General features: G+C 40.6%; 2 protein-coding genes across 3 annotated transcripts in view; one reads left to right on the plus strand and one right to left on the minus strand.

The window, feature by feature from the left end:
* Positions 1-3,972, plus strand: part of cibar1 (CBY1 interacting BAR domain containing 1) — a 55,563-nt gene extending 51,591 nt beyond the window's left edge. Inside the window, exon 9 of the mRNA XM_073044777.1 lies at positions 2,246-3,972. Coding sequence (XP_072900878.1) covers positions 2,246-2,374 — 129 coding nt within the window. The 3' untranslated portion in view covers positions 2,375-3,972. The remainder of the gene's footprint in view (positions 1-2,245) is intronic.
* The window catches only part of LOC140727429 (RNA-binding protein 12-like), a 219,466-nt gene that overhangs the window by 181,766 nt on the left and 11,150 nt on the right, over positions 1-26,550 (minus strand). Inside the window, exon 2 of one of the 2 annotated variants that reach the window (XR_012098865.1) lies at positions 19,779-26,144. The exons of the other annotated variant lie outside the window; for it this stretch is intronic. The gene's annotated coding sequence lies outside the window, so the exon portion shown is untranslated. Of the gene's footprint in view, positions 1-19,778; positions 26,145-26,550 lie in introns of those variants that run through there. 2 annotated transcript variants of the gene reach the window in all.

The raw sequence follows: 26,550 nt of genomic DNA on the forward strand, positions 1-26,550 counted from the left end.
ACAATTGATGCAGGCCAATACCCACCACTCTCTGTGTGAAAAAGCCCCCCACCCCCAATGTTCCCTTTAAACTTTTCCCCCTTCACCATTAACCCATGTCCTCTGGTTTTTTTCTCCCCTAACCTCAGTGGAAAAAGCCTGCTTGCATTCAATCTATCTATACCCATCATAATTTTATATACCTCTATCAAATCCCCCCTTATTCTTTTATGCTTCAGGGAATAAAGTCCTAACCTATTTAACCTTTCTCTGTAACTCAGTTTCTCAAGTCCCGACAACATCCTTGTAAACTTTCTCTGCACTCTTCAAAACTTATTAATATCCTTCCTGTAATTTGGTGACCAAAACTACACACAATATTTGAAATTTGGCCTCACCAATGCCTTATACAACCACAGCATAACATCCTCTTTCTTAATATCTACATGCTCAAGCTTTTCAGTCCGCTGCAAGTCATCACTACTATCACCAAGATCCTTTTCCATAGTGAATACTAAAGTATTCATTTAGTACCTCTGCTGTTTCCTCCAGTTCCATACACACTTTCCCACTGTCACACTTGATAGGTTCTATTCTTTCACGTCTTATCCTCTTGCTCTTCACATACTTGTAGAATGCCTTGGGGTTTTCTTTAATCCTGCCCGCCAAGGCCTTCTCATGGCCCCTTCTGTCTCTCCTAATTTCCTTCTTAAGCTCTTTCTTGTTAGCCTTATAATCTTCTAGATCTCTAATGTTACCTAGCTCTCTGAACCTTCTGTATGCTTTTCTTCTTGACTAGCTTTACTACAGCCTTTGTACGCTGTGGTTCCTGTACCATACCATAACTTCCCTGTCTCATTGGAACGTACCTATGCAGAACTCCACACGAATATCCCCTGAACATTTGCAACATTTCTTCCGTACCTTTCCCTGAAAACATCTGTTCCCAATTTAAGCTTCCAAGTTCCTGCCTGATAGCCTCATAATTCCCCTTACTCCAATTAAACACTTTCCTAACTTGTCAGTTCCTATCTCTCTCCAATGCTATTGTAAAGGAGATAGAATTATGATCACTATCTCCAAAACGCTCTCCCACTGAGAGTTCTGACACCTGACCAGGTTCATTTCCCAATACAAAATCAAGTACAGTCTCTCCTCTTGTAGGTTTATCTACATATTGTGTCAAGAAACCTTCCTGAACACACCTAACAAACTCCACCTCATCTAAACCCCTTGCTCCAGGGAGATGCCAATCGATATTTGGGAAATTAAAATCTCCCATCACGAAAACTCTGTTGTTATTACACCTTTCCAGGATCTGTTTCCCTATCTGCTCCTTGATATCCCTGTTACTATTTGGCAGCCTATTAAAAAAACACCCAGTAAAGTTGACCCCTTCCTGTTCCTAACCTCCACCCAGAGACACCGTAGACAATCCCTCCATGGCGTCCAGCTTTTCTGCAACCGTGACACTATCTCTGATCAGCAGTGCCACACTCCCACCTCTTTTGCCTCCCTCCCTGTCCTTTCTAAAACATCTAAAACCCGGCACTTGAAGTAACCATTCCTGCCCCTGAGCCATCCAAGTCTCTGTAATGGCCACCACATCATATTTCCAAGTACTGATCCACATCTAAGCTCATCCACATTGTTCACAGTACTCCTTGTGTTAAAATCAACACAGCGCAAACTGTCAGTCTAAGCACGCCCCTTCTCTATCACCTGCCTATCCTCCCTCTTGCACTGTCTCCAAGCTTTCTCTATTTGTGAGCCAACCGCCTCTTCCCCAGTCTTTTCAGTTTGGTTCGCAGCCCCCAACATTTCTAGTTTAAACTCTCCCCAGTAGCCTTAGCAAACCTCCCCACCAGGATATTGGTCCCCCTGGGATTCAAGTGCAACCTGTCCTTTTTGTACAGGTCACACCTGCCCCAAGAGGTGCCAATGATCCAGAAATCTAAATCCCTGCCCCCTGCTCCAATCCCTCAGCCACTTATTTATCCTCCACCTCATTCTATTCCTAGACTCACTGTCACGTGACACAGGCAGTAATCCTGAGATTAACAAAAATGGAAAATGTGGGAATTTAATATTCTAATGTTTTAAGAAGTGATATTTTTGGAATTCAATTTGTTTGATTACCTTTGATGGTACAATGGGAATGTTTTGGAGGAGAATTGCTAAACATTTAATACTGTACTGCTGTATTATTAACTATTGACATGTCAGTAAATGCTTTGATCTTAAATCTGTTTTGTTTTGGATATAGCAACAAGTATGTAGGATTAAAAAGGCTGAAGATGATGATGACAGTGATGATGAGGAGGAAGAGGATGATGATGATGATGATGAAGATGAAGAGGATGAGGAAGATGAAGAAAATTACAGAAGAAGTTAATTCTGATTTTTTTGATTTATGCATATAGTATATTTGGTGTATTTCATTGATTGAAAATTGTCCAGCCTTACAAACTTAAGAACTCATTTACAAAATAACACTGCCAAACACGTCTTTCATTTTACTATGCCAAAAACATTACATGTAAACAACTTAATTAAAACTCATTAAATAGTCATTTTATATACAACAGGTGTGTTGAAGTTAATCATAAAATGCAACAATATATTGCACAAATTTGTACATTCTGAAGTTTGTATTTTTCTTATACAGCAAACATATTGCTGATTTTCTTCGCATCAAAACATAATTTGATTATACATGCAGTTAACAAACTTGTTGCTCCCACCCCCTCCATATCAAGAGATCTATATCGATGATGCAAGTACAATATTTGAGTTAATTTTTGTATGCATTAATGGAGGCAAGATGATCACTAACCTAAACATAAGCAACATGGAAAGAGCCCAGTATTTATTAGACATCTATGATTCACTCATGATGGGGATTCTTAGGGGTAGCTGCACTCAGCCAATGGATTTACTTCAGAGGGCAATTAACAACGGCATCAGTGTGATGTATTGTTTGGTGTGTTTACCAGTCTGGGTAAGGATAGCAGATTTCCTTCTAGAAGATAAATAATAATCCATTTGTGTTGTATAACTATCCAGTAGTTTCATAAGATTTTTCCTCACCTACTGATACTTAATGACTTTTATTTTTAAAATAATGCAAAATTCAGATTCTCAGAATGTGAACTGGTATTTAGAAACATAGAAATCCTACAGCACAATACAGGTCCTTCAGCCCACAAAGCTGTGTCAAACATGTCCTTACCTTAGAAATTGCCTGGGGTTACCCATAGCCCTCTTATTTTTCTGAGTTCCATGTACCTGTCCAGGAGTCTGTTGAAAGACCCTATCATACCTGCCTCCACCACTATCGCCGGCAGCCCATTCCACGCACTCACCACTCTCTGCGTTTTTAAAAAAAAACTTACTCCAGACAACTCCTCTGTACTTAATTCCACACACCTTAAAACTGTGCACTTTCATGCTAGCTATTTCAGCCCTGGGAAAAAGCCTCTGACTTTCCACACAATCAATGCCTCAGCATTTTAGTGCAGCTTTATTATACCATACATTATTCTTGGAAGTTACTGTGTAAACTTGTGAATTATTTGACAATTAAGTTCTGTATTCAGGATCTCCACCTGCTATTTTTCTAACCAAAATTAGTGCATTTTGCTTGTATCACTCATTCTCATTCCAGTGTAGATTGCAAATGTTGGATTTCTTAATTGCATTATGAAATGTGTGAAAGAAAATAAGCAGTCCATTAAACTCTATTTTTTCAATTAAAATCAATGGTTAAAAAAATCAGAGTGCAAACTGAGGCCAACCTGTTGAAATTGTGAATATATTATTTGCTGAACCCATTTATGATACTAGCACTTTCCTGCTACTAAGTGAAGTTTCCAGTACCTACACCAGTTATACTTATTTTGTGAATGGTAAAGTAACAAAATTCACAGTTTTGGTTAGATATTTCGTTGTCTTCATACTCTTCAAAATAATAAAATTCACATTCTTCACTTATTTCTTTTGCAATTTTTTTTCTGACAGCATAGAGCTAATCAGAATAACTAAGTTGCAATATTTTTGATGGCACCTTCATTCCATCACCCACACAGCCAGAATCGTCCGTGGCTACTCATTTCAATTCCACTTCCCATTTCCACACTGACATGTGAGTTCTCGGCCACTTCTGCCACACTAAAGCCAGGCACAGGTTGGTGGAGTAACACATCATATTCCATCTTTACCATCAATATCAATTTCTCTAACTTCCACTCCCCTCTATTTTTCTTCCCCACCTCTACTTTGTTCATTCCTTTGGCCCCTCAGACAATCTGCCTATCCTCTCCCTCTGGTTCACTACCTGCTTCCCTTTATTTCAGGATCTACAGTCCTCTCCGGGCAGTTTCCTCCTCCTTCAACCTTTTGCCTCTTCCACAATCACCTCCTAATGAAGAAAATTCAGATAAACCAGTCCACAGCTGCCTTAAAATGGCTGCATCTGTTGGTATAGAAGGCATATTGCCTTTATTAGTTCAAGAGTCAGGAATTTATATTGCAGCTGTATAAAACAATAGTTAGTCCACAGCTGAAACACTACATTCAGTTCTGGTTGCCCCATTTTAGGAAGGATGGCTAGCCTTTGGAGAGGGTGAAGATGAGGTTTACAGGATGTTTTCTCTGGTGTGGTCTAGACTGAGAAGAGACCTGATAGAGGTTTATAAGATTATGAGTAGCATAGAGTAACACAGCACTTCAACAGGCCCTTTGTCCCAACTGATCCACATTGACAGCAGCATCCTCCCTGTTTGCCCCTACCCTGATTTGAGTGTTCAAAATGCATCACCACGTGCTTATCCAAGTTGAAATCCATTTGCTATTTCTTAGCCTAACAACCTACTTCACTATCAACAACACCCAGTAATTTAATATGAACAGCAAACTCACTGATCATGCCATGTGCATTAACATCCAAATCATTTACATAAATAATGAATAACAGAGATTCCAATAACTGACCCCTGGAACACTCCACCAGTCACATGCCTCCATTCTGAATTCACCTCACCAGCTCCCCCGAATTCCATGCAACCTAATCTTACAAATCATCCTGCCATGTGGGACCCTGTCAAAGACCTAACTAAAGTACATATAGATAACATACACTGCCTTACCTTCATCTATCCCCTTCGGTACCTCTTCCAAAAACTCAAAAAGGAATCACCAGCCAAGGCTTCCCACAAACAAAGTCATACAAACTATTACTGATCAGGCTTTGACTATTTAAGTGATGATAGATCTTGTCCCTCAGAAATCCCCCCAGTAGCTTTCCTACAAGTCAAGTTCCCTGGCTTGTACTACAAGGCTTGCAGTTCCCTGGGTTGTCCTCACTACCCTTCTTGAAACAATGGAACATTTCCCACCTTCAGCCTTCTGGACTTTAACCAGTGGCTAATACTTCTACCAGGGCCTCCACAATTTTCCCTAGCCTCCTGCGAGTTCCGGGGTGCACTTGGTCAGACCCTGGGGATTTGCCCATCATGGATGATATGGTAGCATAGGGGTTAGGATAATATTACAGCTCAAGGTGTTCTGGAGTTCGATTCCAGCACAGTCTGTAAGGATTGATATGCATTTAACAGGAACGGTGGTATGTTCAAAGGGATGTGCAGGGATATCTTTTTAAAAACAGAAAAGTGGTGAATGCCTGGAATGATGGTACAAATACAACTGAAGTGTTCAAGAGGCTCTTAGATAGGCACATGGATGGGCAAGTAATGGAAGGATATGAACATTGTGTAGGCAGAAGGTATTAGTTTAGTTGAGCATTTAATTAGATGGGGCTCAACATTATCTGTTTGTCATTGCTGATTGATCTGCAAGAGTTTCAAAGGATGAAGAATGAGAACAGAGAATGTTCAGGGTTATTTCCTCTGTCAATGCCTACTATGAAATCATTAAATTGTCAGACCCAGATAAAATTTAGTCAAGGTGCTGTTAATGGAGGACCTGGAGTGTATGGAATGCAGATTTTAAAAGGGATCATTCAAAAATAATGTGGGGTGGTAGTCAACTTAAAAAGCATAAATTAATCAGGATAGATTTGTTAATGTTGTGACTAAGTAAAGTGACTGCATGTTTTGGGAAGTTCATGAGCTGAAACAAAACTTAGAGTGGATTGATAGATGGAAATAACAAAGAAATGCCTATGACAGGGTGGGATCAAGAATACATAGGCAGTGTTGAAGGTAGCTGAACGTAAGTGAAGGCCAGCAACTCACGGCTGATCTGAAGCAAATAAGGACAGAGGAAAGATTAAAACAATCTGGAAATATGTGACTGCCACTACCAATAGTGTAGTGGTTAGCACATTTTACAACATCAGTTACCTATGTTCAATTCCCTCCTCTGTCTGTAAGGAGTTTGTACATTCTCCGTGTAACTGCAAAAAAAAGAGTGAAAAACACCAGTCATCAAAAAAAAGTCCAGATCAGTTCAATCCAACCCAGCATTGTGTTGTACAGTATCGTCAGGTCGCAGAGCCAGTGAGTTCAATACCGAGTCCTAACAGCTATAACATGCCCAGACAGAATCTGAGACATTTTTCCTTCTGATCTCAAAGAATCCTACAGCCAGAGGCTTTGGCTTCATTTCCCTACTTTCCCATCTTAATGAATTCCAAACCCAGCATAGCATTGAGCGCTTCCTCTGCTACTTGTGTGCCCCTTTTGTTTATAAATCATAGCCAAAACTTCATCCTAGATTTCTTCCTGTCTTCAGGAGTTTTGTTTCCACCTGGAAGCCTCGGTCTGATATCTTACTCTCTCTAAATCTTACTAACTACCGACAATGACAGTAATCATTTCAATTTTTCTATTGCCTGTATTCTCATGTCCAATCACAATGCTATCAAACATACTGTCAAAAGAGATGCTGCTGTTATTTGGTTTAAAAAAAAGACGACCACTCTTGACAGCTGGTGAAGGCCAACTAATGTTTTCTGAACTTTTAACGCTGACACTGATTATCTGTACATCTACACATCTCTACTAGAGTTCTTTTACTCAACTGCCTCCAACTTCAAAGTCCACTAACCATTTTTATCTTCTGCTCAAGATTATCAAGCAGAAGATAAAAATCCATTATTTTAACCTGTTCTTCTCCCACGGAATTGACTTCTTTCCACCTTCACTCTTTCAAATTTCAAAGTTCAAAGTAAATTTATTAACAAGGTACATAGATGACACCCTTTCTTTTCGAGCAATTGCAGCACATACAAGACACACAACAGAATCAATGAAAGACCACACCCAATAGGATGGACAACAAACAACAAATGTGCAAAAAAAACTGCAAATATAAAAAGAGAGGAAAAGATAAATAACAGTAAATATCAAGAACATGAGATGAAGAGTCCTTAAAAGTGAGTCCACTTCAGTGGGAATATTTCAGTGTTGGGTGAGTGACATTGACTGAAGTTATCCGGTCTAGTTCAAAGGTCTGAATGGTTCAGGGTTAATATCTGGTCCTGAACCTGGTGGTATGCATCCTGAGGCTCCCGTACCTTCTTCCTGAAGGAAGCAGCAAGAAGAGAAAATTACCTGAATAATGAGGGTCCTTGATAATGGATGCTGCTTTCCTGCAACAGCACTCCATACTCCATACAGGGTACTTAAAGAGGTGGCTCTAGAAATCATGGACGCATTGGTAATCATTTTCCAATGTTCTATAAGATTCAGGAACAGTTCCTGCTGATTGGAGGGTGGCTAATGTTGTCCCACTTTTCAAGAAAGGAGGGAGAGAGAAAACAGGGAATTATAGACCGGTTAGCCTGACGTCAGTGGTGGGAAAGATGCTGGAGTCAATTATAAAAGAGGAAATTACGACACATTTGGATAGCAGTAGAAGGATCAGTCTGAGTCAGCATGGATTTATGAAGGGAAAATCATGCTTGACTAATCTTCTAGAGTTTTTTGAGGATGTAACTATGAAAATGGACAAGGGAGGTACAAGTGGATGTAGTGTACCTGGACTTCTAGAAAGCTTTTGATAAAGTCCCACATAGGAGATTAGTGGGCAAAATTAGGGTACATGGTATTGGGGGCAGAGTACTGACATGGATTGAAAATTGGCTGGCTGACAGGAAACAAAGAGTAGTGATTAACGGGTCCCTTTCGGAATGGCAGGCTGTGACCGGTGGGGTACCGCAAGGTTTGGTGCTGGGACCGCAGCTGTTTACAATATACATTAATGATTTAGATGAAGGGATTAAAAGTAACATTAGCTAATTTGCTGATGACACAAAGCTGGGTGGCAGTGTGAAATGTCAGGAGGGTGTTATGAGAATACAGGGTGACTTGGACAGGTTGGGTGAGTGGGCAAATGTATGGCAGATGCAGTTTAATGTGGATGACTGTGAGGTTATCCACTTTGGTGGCAAGAACAGGAAGGCAGATTACTATCTAAATGGAGTCAAGTTAGGAAAAGGGGAAGTACAACGAGATCTAGGTGTTCTTGTACATCAGTCAATGAAAGCAAGCATGCAGGTACAGCAGGCAGTGAAGAAAGCTAATGGCATGCTGGCTTTTATAACAAGAGGAATTGAGTATAGGAGTAAAGAGGTCCTTCTGCAGCTGTACAGGGCCCTGGTGAGACCCCACCTGGAGTATTGTGTGCAGTTTTGGTCTCCAAATTTGAGGAAGGACATTCTTGCTATTGAGGGAGTGCAGCGTAGGTTCACAAGGTTAATTCCCGGAATGGCGGGACTATCATATAGACAATAGACAATAGGTGCAGAAGTAGACCATTCGGCCCTTAGAGCCTGCACCGCCATTTTGAGATCATGGCTGATCAACTACTATCAATACCCGGTTCCTGCCTTGTCCCCATATCCCTTGATTCCCCTATCCATAAGATACCTATCTAGCTCCTTCTTGAAAGCATCCAGAGAATTGGCCTCCACTACCTTCCGAGGCAGTGCATTCCAGACCCCCACAACTCTCTGGAGAAGAAGTTTTTCCTTTACTCTGTCCTAAACGACCTACCCCTTATTCTCAAACCATGCCCTCTGGTACTGGACTCTCCCAGCATCTGGAACATATTTCCTACCTCTATCTTGTCCAATCCCTTAATAATCTTATATGTTTCAATCAGATCCCCTCTCAATCTCCTTAATTCCAGCATGTACATGCCCAGTCTCTCTAACCTCTCTGCGTAAGACAGTCCAGACATCCCAGGAATTAACTTCGCTCGCTGCTACGCTGAACTTCCTCAACAGCCAGGATGTCCTTCCTTAACCCTGGAGACCAAAACTGTACACAATACTCCAGGTGTGGTCTCACCAGGGTTCTGTACAAATGCAAGAGGATTTCCTTGCTCTTGTACTCAATTCCCTTTGTAATAAAGGCCAACATTCCATTAGCCTTCTTCACTGCCTGCTGCACTTGCTCATTCACCTTCAGTGACTGATGAACAAGGACTCTGAGATCTCTTTGTATTTCTCCCTTACCCAACTCTACACCGTTCAGATAATAATCTGCCTTCCTGTTCTTACTCCCAAAGTGGATAACCTCACACTTACTCACATTAAACACCATCTGCCAAGTATCTGCCCACTCACCCAACCTATCCAAGTCACCCTGAATTCTCCTAACATCCTCATCACATGTCACACTGCCACCCAGCTTAGTATCATCAGCAAATTTGCTGATGTTATTTTCTATGCCTTCATCCAAATCATTAACGTAAATGGTAAACAGCTGTGGTCCCAATACCGAGCCCTGTGGCACCCCACAGGGTCTGCCCCACCCCACAGGTCTGCCATTCCGAGAAACACCCATTCACCGCTACCCTTTGCTTTCTATCTGCCAACCAGTTTTCTATCCATGTCAATGCCTTCCCCCCAATGCCCTGAGCTTTGATTTTACCCACCAATCTTCTATGTGGGACCTTATCAAATGCCTTCTGAAAATCGAGGTACACTACATCCACTGGATCTCCCCCGTCTAACTTCCTGGTTACATCCTCGAAAAACTCCAACAGATTAGTCAAGCATGATTTACCCTTGGTAAATCCATGCTGGCTTGGCCCAATCCTATCACTGCTATCTAGATATGCCACTATTTCATCCTTAATAATGGACTCTAGCATCTTTCCCACCACCGATGTCAGGCTGACAGGTCGATAGTTCTCTGTTTTCTCCCTCCCTCCTTTCTTAAAAAAGTGGGATAACATTAGCCATTCTCCAATCCTCAGGAACTGATCCTGAATCTAAGGAACATTGGAAAATGATTACCAATGCATCCGCAATTTCCAGGGCCACCTCCTTTAGTACCCTAGAGTGCAGACCATCTGGACCTGGGGATTTGTCAGCCTTCAGTCCCATCAGTCTTCTCATCACCGTTTCCTTCCGAATGTCAATCTGTTTCATTTCTTCTGTTACCCTATGTCCTTGGCCCATCCATACATCTGGGAGATTGCTTGTGTCTTCCTTAGTGAAAACAGATCTAAAGTACTCATTAAATTCTTCTGCCATTTCTCTGTTTCCCATAACAATTTCACCCAATTCATTCTTCAAGGGCCCAACATTGTTCTTAACTATCTTCTTTCTCTTCACATACCTAAAAAAGCTTTTGCTATCTTCCTTTATATTCCTGGCTAGCTTGCTTTCGTACCTCATTTTTTCTCCCCGTATTGTCTTTTTAGTTAAGTTCTGTTGTTCCTTAAAAACTTCCCAATCATCTGTCCTCCCACTCACCTTAGCTCTGTCATATTTCCTTTTTTTTTAAAATGCTATGCCATCTTTGACTTCTTTTGTCAACCACTGTGGCCCCTTTCCCCCCTTTGAATCCTTCCTTCTCTGGGGGATGAACTGATTTTGCACCTTGTGCATTATTCCCCAGAATACCTGCCATTGCTGTTCCACTGTCTTTTCTGCTAGGCTATCCGTCCAGTCAACTTTGGCCAGCTCCTCCCTCATGGCTCCATAGTTTCCCCTGTTCATCTGCAACACTGACACCTCCGATCTGCCCTTATCCTTCTCAAATTGCAGATAAAAGCTTATCATATTATGATCACTACCTCCTAATGGCTCCTTTACTGCAAGATCGCTTATCAAATCCTGTTCATTACATAACACAGGATCCAGAATAGTCTCATCCCTGGTCGGCTCTCGTACAAGCTGTTCCAAGAATGCATCCCGTAGGCACTCTACAAACTCCCTATCCTGTGGTCCAGCACCAACCTGATTCTCCCAGTTCACCTGCATGTTGAAATCCCCCATAACTACTGCGACATTACCTTTGCCACATGCCAATGTTAACTCCCTATTCAACTTGCACCCAATATCCATGCTACTGTTTGGTGGCCTGTAGACAACACCCATTTGGGTCCTTTTGCCCTTACTGTTCCTCAGTTCTATCCACACAGACTCTACTTCTCCTGACCCTATGTCCCCCCTTGCAAAGGACTGAATCTCATTCCTCACCAACAGGGCCACCCCACCCCCTCTGTCCACATTTCTGTCCCTACGATAGCACGTATACCCTTGTACATTCATTTCCCAGGTCTGATCTCCCTGCAGCCATGTCTCCGTTATCCCAACAACATCATAGTTACCCATTCGCACCTGGGCTTCAAGCTCATCCGCCTTATTTCTGACACTTCGTGCATTCAGATATAGAATTTTTAACCCATTTCTCCTCTCTCTGTTTGAATCGCTGCCTATTAAGCATTAAGAAGAGGGACGCCTCACGTCTTAATAAGCTGGTAAGGAAGGCGGGCTCTGTCGTGGGCAAAGTACTGGAGAGTATAACATCGGTAGCTGAGCGAAGGGCGCTGAGTAGGCTACGGTCAATTATGGAAAACCCTGAACATCCTCTACATAGCACCATCCAGAGACAGAGAAGCAGTTTCAGCGACAGGTTGCTATCGATGCAATGCTCCTCAGACAGGATGAAGAGGTCAATACTCCCCAATGCCATTAGGCTTTACAATTCAACCGCCAGGAGTAAGATATGTTAAAGTGCCGGGGTTGATTGTATTTAATGTATTTAAGTAAACTACTTAAGAGCCTTTGAAAAGCTATTATTAATGCTTTTTGAGAGAGTAATTTAGATGCATATCATATTTTTACTGAGTTAAGTATTGTATGTAATTAGTTTTGCTACAACAAGTGTATGGGACATTGGAAAAAATGTTGAATTTCCCCATGGGGATGAATAAAGTATCTATCTATCTATCTATCTATTGTGCTTAACCCAGCTCCCCGAACTCTAGGGGCTATACACCCCTAGAATTTTGTTGTCCTTCCTAAATTTACTTATTCTTTCAACACATTTAACTCCATGTTCCGTCAGACCATCCCTCTGTACATGAGTCCTCCTTATCACTTGTTCCGCCCCACCTTCCTCTACTACACACTTAATATTCCGGAACCGTGTAGTCTCCACCTGTCCTTTATTCTTCCTCTCGCTATCCTCTCTCACATTCTGGATCCCCGCCCCCTGCAAATTTAGTTTAAACCCCCCCAAGAAGCACTAGCAAACTTCCCTGCAAGAATGTTAGTACCGCTCCAGTTCAGGTGTAAACCGTCCCTTCGGAACAGATCCCACCTTCCCTGGAACAAAGCCCAATTATCTACAAACCTGAAGCCCTCCCTCCTGCACCATCCTCTCAGCCACGTATTAATCTTTATAATCCTTCTGTTCCTTGCCTCACTCGCACGTGGCACAGGTAGCAATCCTGAGATTGTTACCCTGGAGGTCCTGCTCTTCAGCTTCGCACCTAACTCCCTGAACTCACTACGCAGGACCCCCTCACTCATCCTACCCACGTCATTGGTCCCTACATGGACCACAACATCTGGATTCTTGCTCTCCCTCTCGAGAATAACCTGCACCCGATCTGAGATGTCTCGGACCCCGGCACCAGGGAAGCAACATACCATCCGAGACTCCCGATCTTCCCCACAAAATCTCCTATCCGCCCCCCTGACTATAGAATCCCCTATCAATACCGCTCTCTTCTCTTCCCTCCTCCCCTTCCTAGTCAAGGGTCCAACCTCAGTGCCAGAGACAGGACCACTACAGCTTGTTCCTGGTAGGTCATCCCCACCAACAGTATCCAAAACGGTATACTTATTTTTGATGGGAACGGCCACAGGGGTGCTCTTCTCTCTCTGTCTGCTCCCCCTGCCTCTCTTGACTGTCACCCATTTGCCTACCTCCTGTCTTTTCGGTGTGACTGCCTCCCGATAACTCTTATCTATCTCTGCCTCTGCCTTCCGAATGATCCGTAGTTCATCCAGCTCCTGCTCCAATTCCCTAACTCGGTCTGATAGGAGCTGCAGCTGGATGCACCTATTGCAGGTGTGGTCATCAGGAACAACTGTGTTGACCCTGACCTCCCACATACTGCATACGGAGCACACCACTGCTCTAACCGTCTCCCCCATTACCTGATCCTAGATTAGTCAGAATAAATGAAAAACAGGCTTCTTGTCGAAGCCCGCCGAGCCAAAGCCCAGCACTCTGCTCCTGCGCACTCCGCTGCCCGCTCCTGAACGTGGGTCGCTTTTTAAAGCCCGCGCTCGCCGCTGACGTCACCCGCGCTTGCGCAGCTTTACCTTCCTCCTCAGGTACTCTCCAGGTAGGTCCGAGGGTCTCGGCCTACCTACAACGGCTGATCCTCCGATCTCCAGTCGTATGTCGATCACGAGCACTCCTTACTCCCGCTCCTGAAAGTGGGTCGTTTATGTTGAAAGATTGGAGTGACTGGGCTTGTATACACTGGAATTTAGAAGGATTGAAGGGGATCTGATTGAAACACAAGATTATTAAGGGATTGGACGCACTGGAGGCAGGAAGCATGTTCCCGCTGATGGGTGAGTCCAGAACTAGAGGCCACAGTTTAAGAATAAGGGGTAGGCCATTTAGAACAGAGATGCGGAAAAACTTTTTCACCCAGGGAGTGGTGGATATGTGGAATGCTCTGCCCCAGAAGGCAGTGGAGGCCAAGTCTCTGGATGCATTCGAGACAGAGTTAGATAGAGCTCTTATAGATAGCTGGGTCAAGGGATATGGGGAGAGGGCAAGAATGGGGTACTGATTGTGTATGATCAGCCATGATCACAGTGAATGGCGGTGCTGGCTAGAAGGGCCAAATGGCCTACTCCTGCACCTACTGTCTATTGTCCATGCATATATGCATAATGGTTGGGAGAGCTTTACCTGTGATGGCCTGCATCGTATCCACTACTTTATGTAGTCTTTTCCATACAGGACGTTGGTGTTTCCATACCAGGCTACAGTACAACCAGACAATATTCTCTGCACCACACATCTATATAATTTTGTCAAAAGTTTTAGATGACATTCTGAATCTATGCAAACTTTTAAGAAACTGGAAACGCTGCCGTGCTGTCTTCATAATGGCAGATAATGGTTATTTATCTTTTTGTATCTTCTTATATTTGCAGTTTTTTTCCACATTTGTTGTTGTCCATCCTATTGGGTATGGTCTTTTATTGATTCTGTTGTGTGTCTTGTTTGTGCTGCGATTGCTTGAAAATAAAGGATGTCATCTATGTACCGTGTTAATAAATTTACTTTGAACTTTGAAATTTGAAAGAGTGAAGGTGGAAAGAAGTCAATTCTGTGGGAGAAGAACAGGTTAAAATAATGGATTTTTATCTTCTGCTGGACCCAGGACAGATCTGCTGAAAAGCTAACACTGAGGAATTTAAACCTGATGACCCTCTCCACCTCTGATCTCCCTATGAGGACTGCTTTCTCTGTGTTGTGTTTTTTTACGTAGTTCAGTCTAGTTTTTGTACTGTGTCGTGTAACACCATGGTCCTGAAAAACGTTATCTCATTTTTACTATGTACTGTACCAGCAGTTATGGTCAAAATAACAATAAAAGTGACTTGACTTGACTTGACTCATAGACCTAGAATAGTCATACAGTCATTGAACAGTACAGCACTGAAACAGGCCCTTTGGCTCATCTAGTCTGTACTAAACCATTTAAACTGCCCACTCCCATCGACCTTTGGCTGTTTGTGTATAGAACACATCAACAAGGATTTCAGGAAGCCTCTTTCATGCAAGGTATGCAGTGGCAAACATCCCAGCATTCAGGCTAACGAACTGGGTGCAGAATCAAAACAAGGCATAAAAGAATCAGACATAGCAATGAGTGTGCCCTGGAATCTAATGGCCTTACAGAGGCCGGTGATCATTATTATAAATTTCCCATAATTCCAGTACAAGTGAAGTCTAAAAAGGGTAATGAGACAGGGGTGACATGCTTTCCTAGATCAAGGAAGTACAGCAGTGTTCTGCACAGTGGACCTCATGAACATGATCAATACCACAGGAAAAAGGACACACATTCTCTTATGTACCATTGGTCAAGAGAAGATCACAAGAAGCTACATTGTTTCAAGATTGGAAGCGATTGGCTTACATGGTGAAAACTACTGTGAACTACTTAACATCCATACGCAGGAAAGTATGCCTGTCCACAAAGGGATGGTCTCACCTGAAACATGACCATTTACCAGATATTGATTCAGAAATTGAGCTGCTGATAGGTGCGAATGTGCCTAAACTATTGGGGGCTGCTGCAAGTGATTCACAGTGTCAATAATGGACCTTATGCAATCAGAACAATGGTGGGTTGGACTATAAGTGGACCACTGAAAGGAGACAATGGTGATGGGAGAGACTGTGCACAGCCTGAGCTGACAGTTAACAGGATCTGTTTTAAACTTGCATGAGCTTTGGCAGTGGCAGTTCAAAGCAGATTTCCCTGAATACAATCAGGATGAACAACCTAGTTTGTCAAGAGAAGATAAGTTAATGGACAACACACACAAGAAGCTGGAGGAACTCAGCAGTCCAGGTAGCATCAGTGGAAAAGAGTAAACAGTCAACATTTCAGGCCGAGACCAGAATGACTTCGGCTCAAAACATTGACTGTTTACTCTTCTCCACAGATGCTGCCTAGCCCGCTGAGTTCCTCCAGTATTTTGTGTATGTTGCTTTGAATTTCCAGCATCTGCAGATTTTGTGTTTACAAGTTCATGGAGCTGGTTATGAATTCTGGAAAACGGGTAGATGGCCATTACCAGATTAGTTGGGAAAGAAGGTTAACATGCCAAATAACTGGAAGACTGCTGAACAGCATGTTCTAAATCTAAGGAAGAATTTAAGAAGGATTTGTAATTTCACATTGACTAGACAGGTGTCATGAAAGATGTCATCTCCAAAGGATATGCCAAAAGAGTGCCAGCGGAGGATCTGGAATGCAGTGATGGGAGTGTCTGGTATATTTCATATCTCAGTGTTTATCACCCCAGAAAAGGGAAACTTTGGGTTGTGTTTGACTTCTCAGGGCATATCACTTAATTTACTAGCTCACTGATTGGAGTCATAAGCAGATTCAGAAAAGAACCAGTGATGGTCATGACAGATACTGAATCAATGTTTCATCAGGTTAAAGTGCCGGCAGAAAATGCAGATCTGCCGAGGTTTCGCAAGTGGACTGATGATAACCTCAGCCAAGATATGGGGACTTTAGAACAGTGATACATCTCTTTGGAGCAACTTCATCACCAAGCTGGGCCAATTTCATTTGAGGAAATGTGTAAAAGACAATGAAGAATAGTTCAGCTGCAAGATGCAGCATGAGGTTTTTGCATTACTTTTATGTTGATGACTGCCTTGTGTCAGTGTCCTCTGAGGAAGAAGCTGTGCTAAGGGGGGCTTCTGCCTCACAAAGTAGATAAGCAAGAGATATACTTTACGAGCTGTGATACCAGAAGCTGAGATACCATCTCCACTCTAAAAGGATACTGTTCTATTCTGACCCTGTGTCCTCTGGTCCTAGACTCCCCCACCATAAGAAATATCCTCTCCACATCCACTCTATCAAGACCTTTCAACATTTGATTGGTTTCAATGGAGTCACTCCTCATTCCTCTGAATTTCAGTGAGTAAAGGCTCAGAAACATCAAATGCTCTTCATATGACAATCCTTTCAATCTTGGAATCATTTTTGTCAACTTGCAAATTATCAATTAGGGAATCCTGCACAAGGACTCCCAAGACCCTTTGCACCTCAGATTTTTGAAATGTCTCTCCATTTAGAAAATAGTCTACCTTTTTCTTTCTTTTACCAAGGTGCATGAACATGCTCTTTCAGACACTGTATTCCATCTGCCACTTCTTTGCTCATCCTCAAAATCTGTAAGTCATTCTGTAGTCTCTCTACATCCTCAAAACTGCCTGCTACTCTACCTTTCTTTGCATCATCCACAAATTTTGCCAGAAAGTTATCAATTTCATCATTCAAGTCATTGACATATAACATAAAAAGAAGTGGTCCCAACACAGACTCCCGTGGAACACCACGAGTCTTTGGCAGCCAACCAGAAAAGCTTTATTTCTACATTTTGCCTCCTGCCAATCAGCCACTGCTTTATCCATGCTAGTATCTTTCCTGTAATAGCATGAGTTCTTAACTTGTTAAGCAACCTGCATGGCACCTATCAAAATCTTAAATTTCTGAAAATCCTAGAATACAACATCCACCAATTCTCTTTTGTCTATCTTGCTTGTTATTCCTTCAAAGAATTCCAACAAATTTGTCAGGTAAGATTTTCCCTTGAGGAAACCATGCCAACTATGGCTTATCTTATCATGTGCCTCCAAGTACCTCAAAACCACATCTTTAACAATTGAAACAATCTCACCTCTCATTGACACTTTATGTCTCTGAAGAAACTTTTGGTATCTTCTTTAATATTATTAGATAGCTTACTTTTGTATTTCATCTTTCCCTTAATGACTTTTTAGTTGCCTTTTGCTGGTTTTTAAAAAGCTTTCCAAACCTCTAATATCCCATTATTTTTTGTTAATAAGTTACTAAGAGGCTACAATAAGTCCTTGTAGCCTTTGGCCCAGGTGACTATTACATGACTGGAAGAAAGAAGAGAAAGGACTTTGCATAAATGTTAAGATGTTTATCCTTAAAAATTCCATGTCTCCTGTTTTTAGTAGTATGTAGTTGCAATTATTATAGTGTAGTAATTAAGGGCTGAGATCCAGAAGCCATGTATTTCTTTTCTGCCAATATTGTATTTTGTGTTGCTCATTTCATGATAAGGGATCAAAAATACCTTTTTTCATTTGGTAATTCGTTCTTAACGTGTCATACAATGTCAATCCTCATTTTGTTGTCAAGTAACCACTACAATAATATTAAATGGAGAGCTGTATTCTCTGAAGAGCAAATATATGTATCTTTGTTGTCCAGATTTTCCAGGTTTGAGTAAAGAGCCAAATACATAGCATCTGCTGTTGACCTGTTGTGACCTCACAGGCAGGAGTTAATATGCATAATCACCAATTCCCAAAGCACTTCATCACAATGGTTGTACTATACGTGCTACTGGACGATAGTTAAGGCAGGTTACAACATACTTCTCAGGCATTTGTATAATTGAAGCCTACTTGAAGCAGGTGGGTACCTCACTATTGCCAAAGCATGAGGTTAAAGGCATCGGTGAACACTCCAGCCAGTTTAATCAGCATAGGTCTTTACTTCTCATCTCATTTGGATGCTTCCTGTGGGTTCATCCCCTTGAAGAATGTTCTCATGTTGGCCTCAGAGACTGAAATCATAGGATCATTAAGGGATATGAGAGTTCATGAAGATGCCTCCAAATTTTGATTTGATTTATGCTCCAAAGCGAGCATAAAAGGCAGTGAGCTCACCTGGGAGTGAAGCCTTGTTGTCACGTACTTTCTCTTTGTAGGAACTGATAGCATTCAAGCCCTGCTGCAGCTGCCGAGCATCCCTTCAGTGATTCAAGTTTGCTCCAAAATTGCCAATTTGCATGTGTGCTGGCTTTCCAGAGATAGTACCTGGACCTCTTGTACTTAATTTGATAGCCAGACCTGAATGCTACTAATCTGGCCCTCAGCAGATTGCAAATTTCATGGTTCATCCAGGGCTTCCAGTTAGGGAAAATTACAGCCTACCAACCAAACATTACAGTCCCTTTGTAGTTAAGACCATGATCCTCTATTCATCTAACAGTTTGTAATACCCCACTTGCAACAGGTTCACTTTCACCATTAATGTCCAAATGCCCTGCATCTCCATCCTGCACCATAATGGCCTGAGGGCCCTTTGCTTCTTCCTTGAACATAGGCTCAACCAGCCTGTTCTCCACCTGTTAGAACTCACCTGCACATTAAACAACTTTTCTCTTAGCTCCACTCACATTCCCACAAAGATTGAAGCTATGCACCCTTGTGGGTTACATGGAACAATCCTTATTTTAAACTATACTCTATGTCATACTTCATCTTTTTCCAAATGTTTCTTTTGCTTTCTACTCTTGTATGGAACTCCTTTATACTCCTAGAACTTCCAATTTCCACCTTAATTTCAGTTCCATATTGTCTACCCAATTCCATCTCTTTCCTATCTTATCCATTGCATATCAGGTCATGTTATGAACCAGTATCAACTACAAACCCTATATACTCCTATTGCTATCTTGTTTACTATGTATCCAACTCCCTTTCCAGTAAAGACTCCATTCCTCCAGTTGCTCCAACTCAATTACACTCCACCAAATATTCCCTTGTTCTCTTCACCATCCTCAGTTTCTAAAGCTTAGCTTCTCACTTCTAGTTCTCATAACGGCAATCAACTTGAATTAAAAACTATGATTCTTTTTATAAATATTTGCTGATGCAAAGTACAAGAACTGTTACTTAAATTTTGTTTTAATTTCAGATTGCCCATAGTGTTACAATTATGAAATAACAGTTCAAATTTTCCAAGAATCAGTGTATAAAAACTTGTTCAATTCTTCGATACATTCCTTGGACAATGCTATTGACAACTGAAAAGTATTTGTGATAAAAGTAGCAATAGTATGTTTTTAAATGAAGGGGAAAATATAAAATTACTGGCTTCATTTATGAATTGTAGTCAATTTATATACTGTACTTAATGCCCTTGCACTTTAAAAACTTTAAGAGTAATTCCTATCTCTTAAGAATTCTTTCCAATGGTTTCTCCACCACTGACGTACGACTCATTGGTATATAATTCCAAGAAATATTCCTACTAGCTTCCTTGAACAGATGAGTAACATGCTGGTCTAATGGTTAGGATACTGCGCACTCACCACTGTGGCTCAGGTTCAATTCCTGGTTCAGAGAACATGAATTTTAGCAGATAAAGGAAGCAAGGAACTAGTAAGGTACAGTACTTGAGGACTATAAGTAATGCAAAAGAGCATTTAAGAAGAAAACCAGGAGAGCTAAAAAGAAGGCATGAGTGTGCTCTAGCAGACGAGTTGAAGGAGAACACCAAGGGCTTCTACTATTAAAGAGCAAAAGGACAGCATGGGGAAAATAGGGTCCTCTTGAAGATCACTATAGTTATCTATGTACTGATGTGGTAAACTGGTTCAGGAAATTTGCAGTTGACACCAAGACTGGGAGCATAGTGGACAGCCAGAAAGGCTATCAAAGTTTGCTGTAGGATCTGGACCAACTGGAAAAATGGGCTGAAAAATGACAGATGGAATCCATCGCAGAGAAGGGCAAGGTGTTGCACTTTGGGAGGACAAACCAGGGTAGGGCTTGCAAAGTGAGCGGTAGGAAACAGAGAAATCTGGGGATATAGATTTATAATTCTTTAAAAGTGCATCACAGGTAGATAGGGCCATAAAGAGAAGTTAGCCTTCATAACTGAGTATAGCGGCTGAGTGGGATTTTATGATCAAGTTGTATTAAGACATTGGTAAGACCCAGTTGGTGACTTGTACGCAGTTCTGGTTACCTACCTACAGGAAAGATATCAATAAGGTCTAAAGAGTGTAAAGAAAATTTACAAGGATGCTGCCCGGACTTGATTTATAGGGAAAGGTTGAATAGGTTAGGACTTTATTCTGAGGAGTGCAAGAGAAAGAGTTGAATAGAATGATGAGGGCCATAGATAGGGTAAATGCAAGTACAATTTTTCTACTGAGGTTGGGCGAGTCTACAACCTGAGGTCATAGGTTAAGGATGAAAGGTGACATATTTAATAGGAATGTGAGGGAGAACGTTTTCACTCAGAGTAGTGGTGGATGCAGGTTCAAATTCGATTTCAATACTTAAAAGAAATTTGAAAGAGTAGATGGATGGGAGGAGTATGGAGGGCTATGGCACAGGCGCAAATCAATGGGACTGGGTAGAATCAGAGTTTGGCACTGACTAGATAGGCTGAAAGGCCTGTTTCTGTGCTGTAGTGTTCTATGACTCTATTTGCCACCCTCCAGTCTTCTGGTGCTACTCCTGTAATCAAGGAGGATGTAAAGATCATCACCAATAGCAATCACTTCACTTGCCTCATGTAGTAACCTGGGCTTTATCCCATCCGTTCCTGGGGACATATCCATCCTATTGTTTTTCAAAAGCTTTAGCACATCCTCTTTCTTAACATTGACATGTTCCAGCATTTCAGCCTTTTATGCATTTCCCAATTTATGCTTCCAAGTTCCTGACTAATTTCATCATAATTCCCCCTCTCCAAATAATTTCTCACACCATCTGGTTAAGGTGAGGGAACTGTGGTCACTAAAATTGGCAATCTACAGAAATCTTTCAAAGACATGGTTTCTATAAGCATTTTTACCTGTGGCAATCATGATGCCTTCTCAATCAGCATTTTCACAAGTTCAATCATTAATTTTACTAAGTCGAAAACCTGATTCTAACTGTTTCTAATGTACTTATATAAATAGCTGGCAAAGTTATAAGCACAGCTACCATGAAAGAATTGAAGCAATTTTATTCACTGTTGTTTATCATTTATCATATAATGGAAAACAAATGTAGATGTTTAATTTCAAACATTTCTGAATTTCTTTATTAATATTGATTGATGACCTGTAATGTGTCTGGAGATCTAGTGCATTCTAGCAGCCATTTTAAACAATGAATAAACCAGCAAAACATTCTGTGGATACCATCAGATATAGCACCAGTGTTCTATATTGGAAACCTCCAGAGTATATGGTATCAATCGCATAGAGGTTGTATGCCTACAAAATGGAAATTCATTTCAGCATTCCATGTTCACAGCCTCAAGTCAGAATGTCTTTCAGGATAATGGTTATTAAAAATAAACTAAAGTGACAATGAGTTCATCAAAAAGTTGTGGGAACTGTAAACACTGTGGGGGAGAAATAAGTCTTCATACTTAATTTCAATGTATTAAAACAATAGATTACTGTAATAATTCCAACTATTCGTTTTAATCTAAAATTAAAACTCAAAACTACTGTGTAGCTTTAAGCAGTAAGAAGGTACATGTAACAATGCATTTTTGAATTGTTGCCTATGATGTTTGAGCAAAAGTTCACATTCAACAGGTATAACCATGATAAACAGTTTGAGGTTCAATTCCCCAGATATCTGAAAGATAATGACAGCCAACTAACATTTTATTGAATTCTGTTTTGCTACTCAACGTGGAACTGGCAACAAATTATGGTAACCAATACCTAAAATAATGCTTAGTGAATAGGAATAGTTACATATACAATATAAAGAAGATCACTTTCTAATTTACCAAGTTCTGATCTCACATGCAGCAATTAAAAAATCGAGATAGTCTTTTAAATACAAGTTAATTGCAGGGAATTTTATTGTACTCTTTTAAGATTGTGTAAGAAGTAACATCTCAAAAATTATTAGAATCTTTCCTCAATACTGACAAGATGGGAGCATGAAGCAATGATTAAACATGTCATGATATGAAAATATTAAATTGGATGACTAGAGTTTTTAAAGATAAAGTATCATATTATATATCAATATCTTAAGGTATTGATATGATAAACTAGCAAAGTTGTTTACTAAATGTGCTTTATACAAATATAGTTTAAAAATCCAGTACATCTGTGCTTGTTTTCTTTAAATTGTTTTTAGGACTTTTATAAAGACTGAGAAATTAGCATAAATTTGGTAACTATTGTTACTATCAAAGACTTGTTCAGTTATGATTCATTGTGAGTGATTTTTTTCATCTAATTGTATTTTCCTAATTGTATTAATAGCAAAAGGATAATGAGGGATAAAATTGGTCCCTTAGAGAATCAGAGTGGACAGCTATGTGTGGAGCCAAAAGAGATGGGGGAGATTTTGAACAATTTCTTTTCTTTAGAGAGAATACAGAGATTTACTAGAATGTTACCTGGGTTTCAGCACCTAAGTTACAGAGAAAGGTTGAACAAGTTAGGTCTTTATTCTTTGGAGCGTAGAAGGTTGAGGGGGGACTCCGTAGAGATATTTAAAATTATGAGGGGGATAGATAGAGTTGACGTGGACAGGCTTTTTCCATTGAGAGTAGGGAAGATTCAAACAAGAGGACGAGTTGAGAGTTAAGGGACAAAAGTTTAGGGGTAACATGAGGGGGAACTTCTTTATTCAGAGAGTGGTAGCTGTGTGTAAGGAGCTTCCAGTAGAAGTGGTAGAGGCAGGTTCGATATTGTCATTTAATAAAAAATTGGACAGGTATATGGACAGGAAAGGAATGGAGGGTTATGGGCTGAGTGCAGGTCGGTGGGACTAGGTGAGAATAAGCATTCGGCACGGACTAGAAGGGCCGAGATGGCCTGTTTCCATGCTGTAATTGTTATATGGCTAATACAATGTAAGTGTTCTATTTAAAATCTGAGCAGGTTAAGGCTTGTCCCATTAACTGATGTCAACCTTGGAGAGGTAAACCATGTTATAAGAGACTGACCAGCCTCTAAATCTGTGCCAACATTGCAACTATAATAATCTTAAACTAATAGCAATAACATCAAGACTTGAATAAACCAACTCTTAAAAAATTACACTTCACTCATGTAATCCATTTCATCTACAAAGCCACACAGTTGTTAATCAGCTTCTTTTGCTGTTTCTTTTACCCCAAGTCCCTCCCCAAAATTCAAACTTTGTTCCCAAATGTAAGCTACATTAATTAAATTGTCAGCCCAATTGGATACCCTATGAACCTTTCTGTTATAAAATCTTCTATTTTGCAAACTTCTCTCTTTCACATTCAGTGCAGAAACCTGATGGTTACAACTGCACAGTATTTCTAAATTTCATAGATACAATTTTCCCAGTGCCTTTTACCATCAATCAGCTCTTATGGTTCATAAATGTGCTTGTAGCCCTAACAGAATGGAAACCTTTAACTGTATCAAAGGACAGAGATAAAACACACATATTGTAGAGGTACAAAGTCCATTTTAAGCTCCAGGGAACTAGATGTTGGAATGGTTGCGGAAGACTGGAAACTGCAAATGTCACTCCACTCCAAGAGGGAGGGAGGGATAGAGCAAAAAAGGAAATTATAGGCCAGTTAGCCTGACTTCAGTGGTTGGTAAGAAGTTGGAGTCCATTATTAAAGATGAGGTTTCAGGGTACTTGGAGGCACATGACAAAATAGGCCAAAATCAATAATAAGCTGTAGCTTCAGCCTATACCCTTTCGGTCTGTTTTAAAGATTTTTATTTAATTTTGTCTTATGAAATCATCATTGAAAATGATGCTTTATGCTTGTACTGACCGAAATAAAATTTCTTTCATTCATATTCCCAGAACCTTTTGTTCCAACCACACTCCTCAGTGCCCTACTGTACACTGTTTAAGACCTACCCTGGTTGGTCCTACTAAAGTGCAAAACTTTGCACTTGTCTGCATTACATTCCATCTGCCATTTTTAGCCCATTTTTCGGGTTGATGCAGATCCCTCTGCAAGTCATGATAGCCTTCTTCACTATCCATTACACCCCCAAAACTGGGTGTCATCCGCAAATTTGCTGATCCAGTTAACCATTTTATCATCCAGATCATTGATATAGATGACAAACAACAAACAACTGATTCCTGTGGCACACCACCAGTCAGAGATGCAACCTTCTACCACCATTCTCTGGCTTCTCCCACAAAGCCAATGTCTAATCCAATTTACTACCTCATCCTGAAAGCCAAGTGACTGAACTTTCTTGACTAGTCTCCCATGCTGGAACTTGTCAAATGCCTTACCAAAGTCCATGTAGGCAAGGCAGTGGATGTTGTCTTCATCCACTTTCCTGGCACCTTCCTCGAAAAACTCCCAAGACTGGTTACACATGACCTACCATGCACGAAGCCATGCTGACTACTCAATCAGTCTATGTCTATCCAAATACATATATCCAGTCCCACAGAATACCTTCCAATAACTTACCCACAACTAATATCAGACTCATTCTGATGTCAGATCTCATTGAAACCTATTGAATATTGAAAGGCCTAGATAAGAGTGGATCTTTCCTATAGAGGAAGAGTCTACAATCAGAGGCCATAGCTTCAGGACAGAGGGATGTCAATTTAAAACAGAGATAAGGATATATTTCTTTAGCTAGAGGATGGTGAATCTGTGGAATTTCAGAATTGTATACTTTGATAATAAATGAACCTTTGAATTCACTGCCAAGGATGGTGGTGAAGACCAAGTCATTGAATAAATTCAAAGTGGAGGTCAATAGGCTTTTGGCTAGTCAGGGTGTCAAAGGTTATGGGGAGAAGACAGGATAATATGGGTGAGTGATAATAAATTAGCCATGATGGAATAGCAGAGCACTTGATGGGCTGAACAGCCAAATTCTGCTCCTCTGTATTATAAAACATATGGCTTATAATTAAGTTCGTAGCACATTATCTGTGATGTGTGCACATTCAACATTCACTTGCAGGTGTGCAAGTGTAAAATTTAAATATTAAATTACAGTTAAGAAAAACTTGCTTAATGGTTGTTTCTGTTCTGCCATACTTAGCAATATCCACAGAATTATCTGAGGAGAGTTTTCACCTATTTTCTTTCCACACTTAAGTACATTTCTGCATTTTTAAAAGAATGGTTAATGAATTTATTCCAAGTTTCACTGGTATAAACAGTTCAAAATTTTTTTTAAAGGATTGACAATATTCTATCTTAGATCATCAACTAAATAATGGAATACCCTGCTGGTTTGTCAATATATTAACAAAATAAATCAAATCTTCTGTTCTTATGATTTCCCCAGCCACCCATTGGGAAGAGTAAACAATCCATCCAGAAATATCCAGAAGAAATGCCTGTAACAGAACAATGACCACATTGTGAACAAAAAATAAAGCAACTTCTCCTTTTCAGTTTCATAAAATGGGTCCAAGAACATAAATTCTAAGAATATTTCTTACTGGAATGCAGAACAACTTCTAATTTCACTAAGTGAAACATCCATATTTTAAGAGATGTGGTCTTCACCCAAATTTATTTTGAGAACTTTGATTTTTATTACAAATCAACTTCAGAGTTACAAGTCCTTTTCCACCCACAAGCCTGGGACGACAGCATACACAAATTCCTCAGGTGTGAGGTAAGCTAATCTTCAAGTCAGCACTGTTTGTCTCACGTTTGAGTGGAAGGGAATTTTTTTCTTCTACAAATTATTTTAGTTCTGCACAAACATGCTTAATATTCAAATAGTTTGTCAATATA

Source organism: Hemitrygon akajei, chromosome 1 (assembly GCF_048418815.1).
Source record: "Hemitrygon akajei chromosome 1, sHemAka1.3, whole genome shotgun sequence".
NCBI lineage: Eukaryota > Metazoa > Chordata > Chondrichthyes > Myliobatiformes > Dasyatidae > Hemitrygon > Hemitrygon akajei.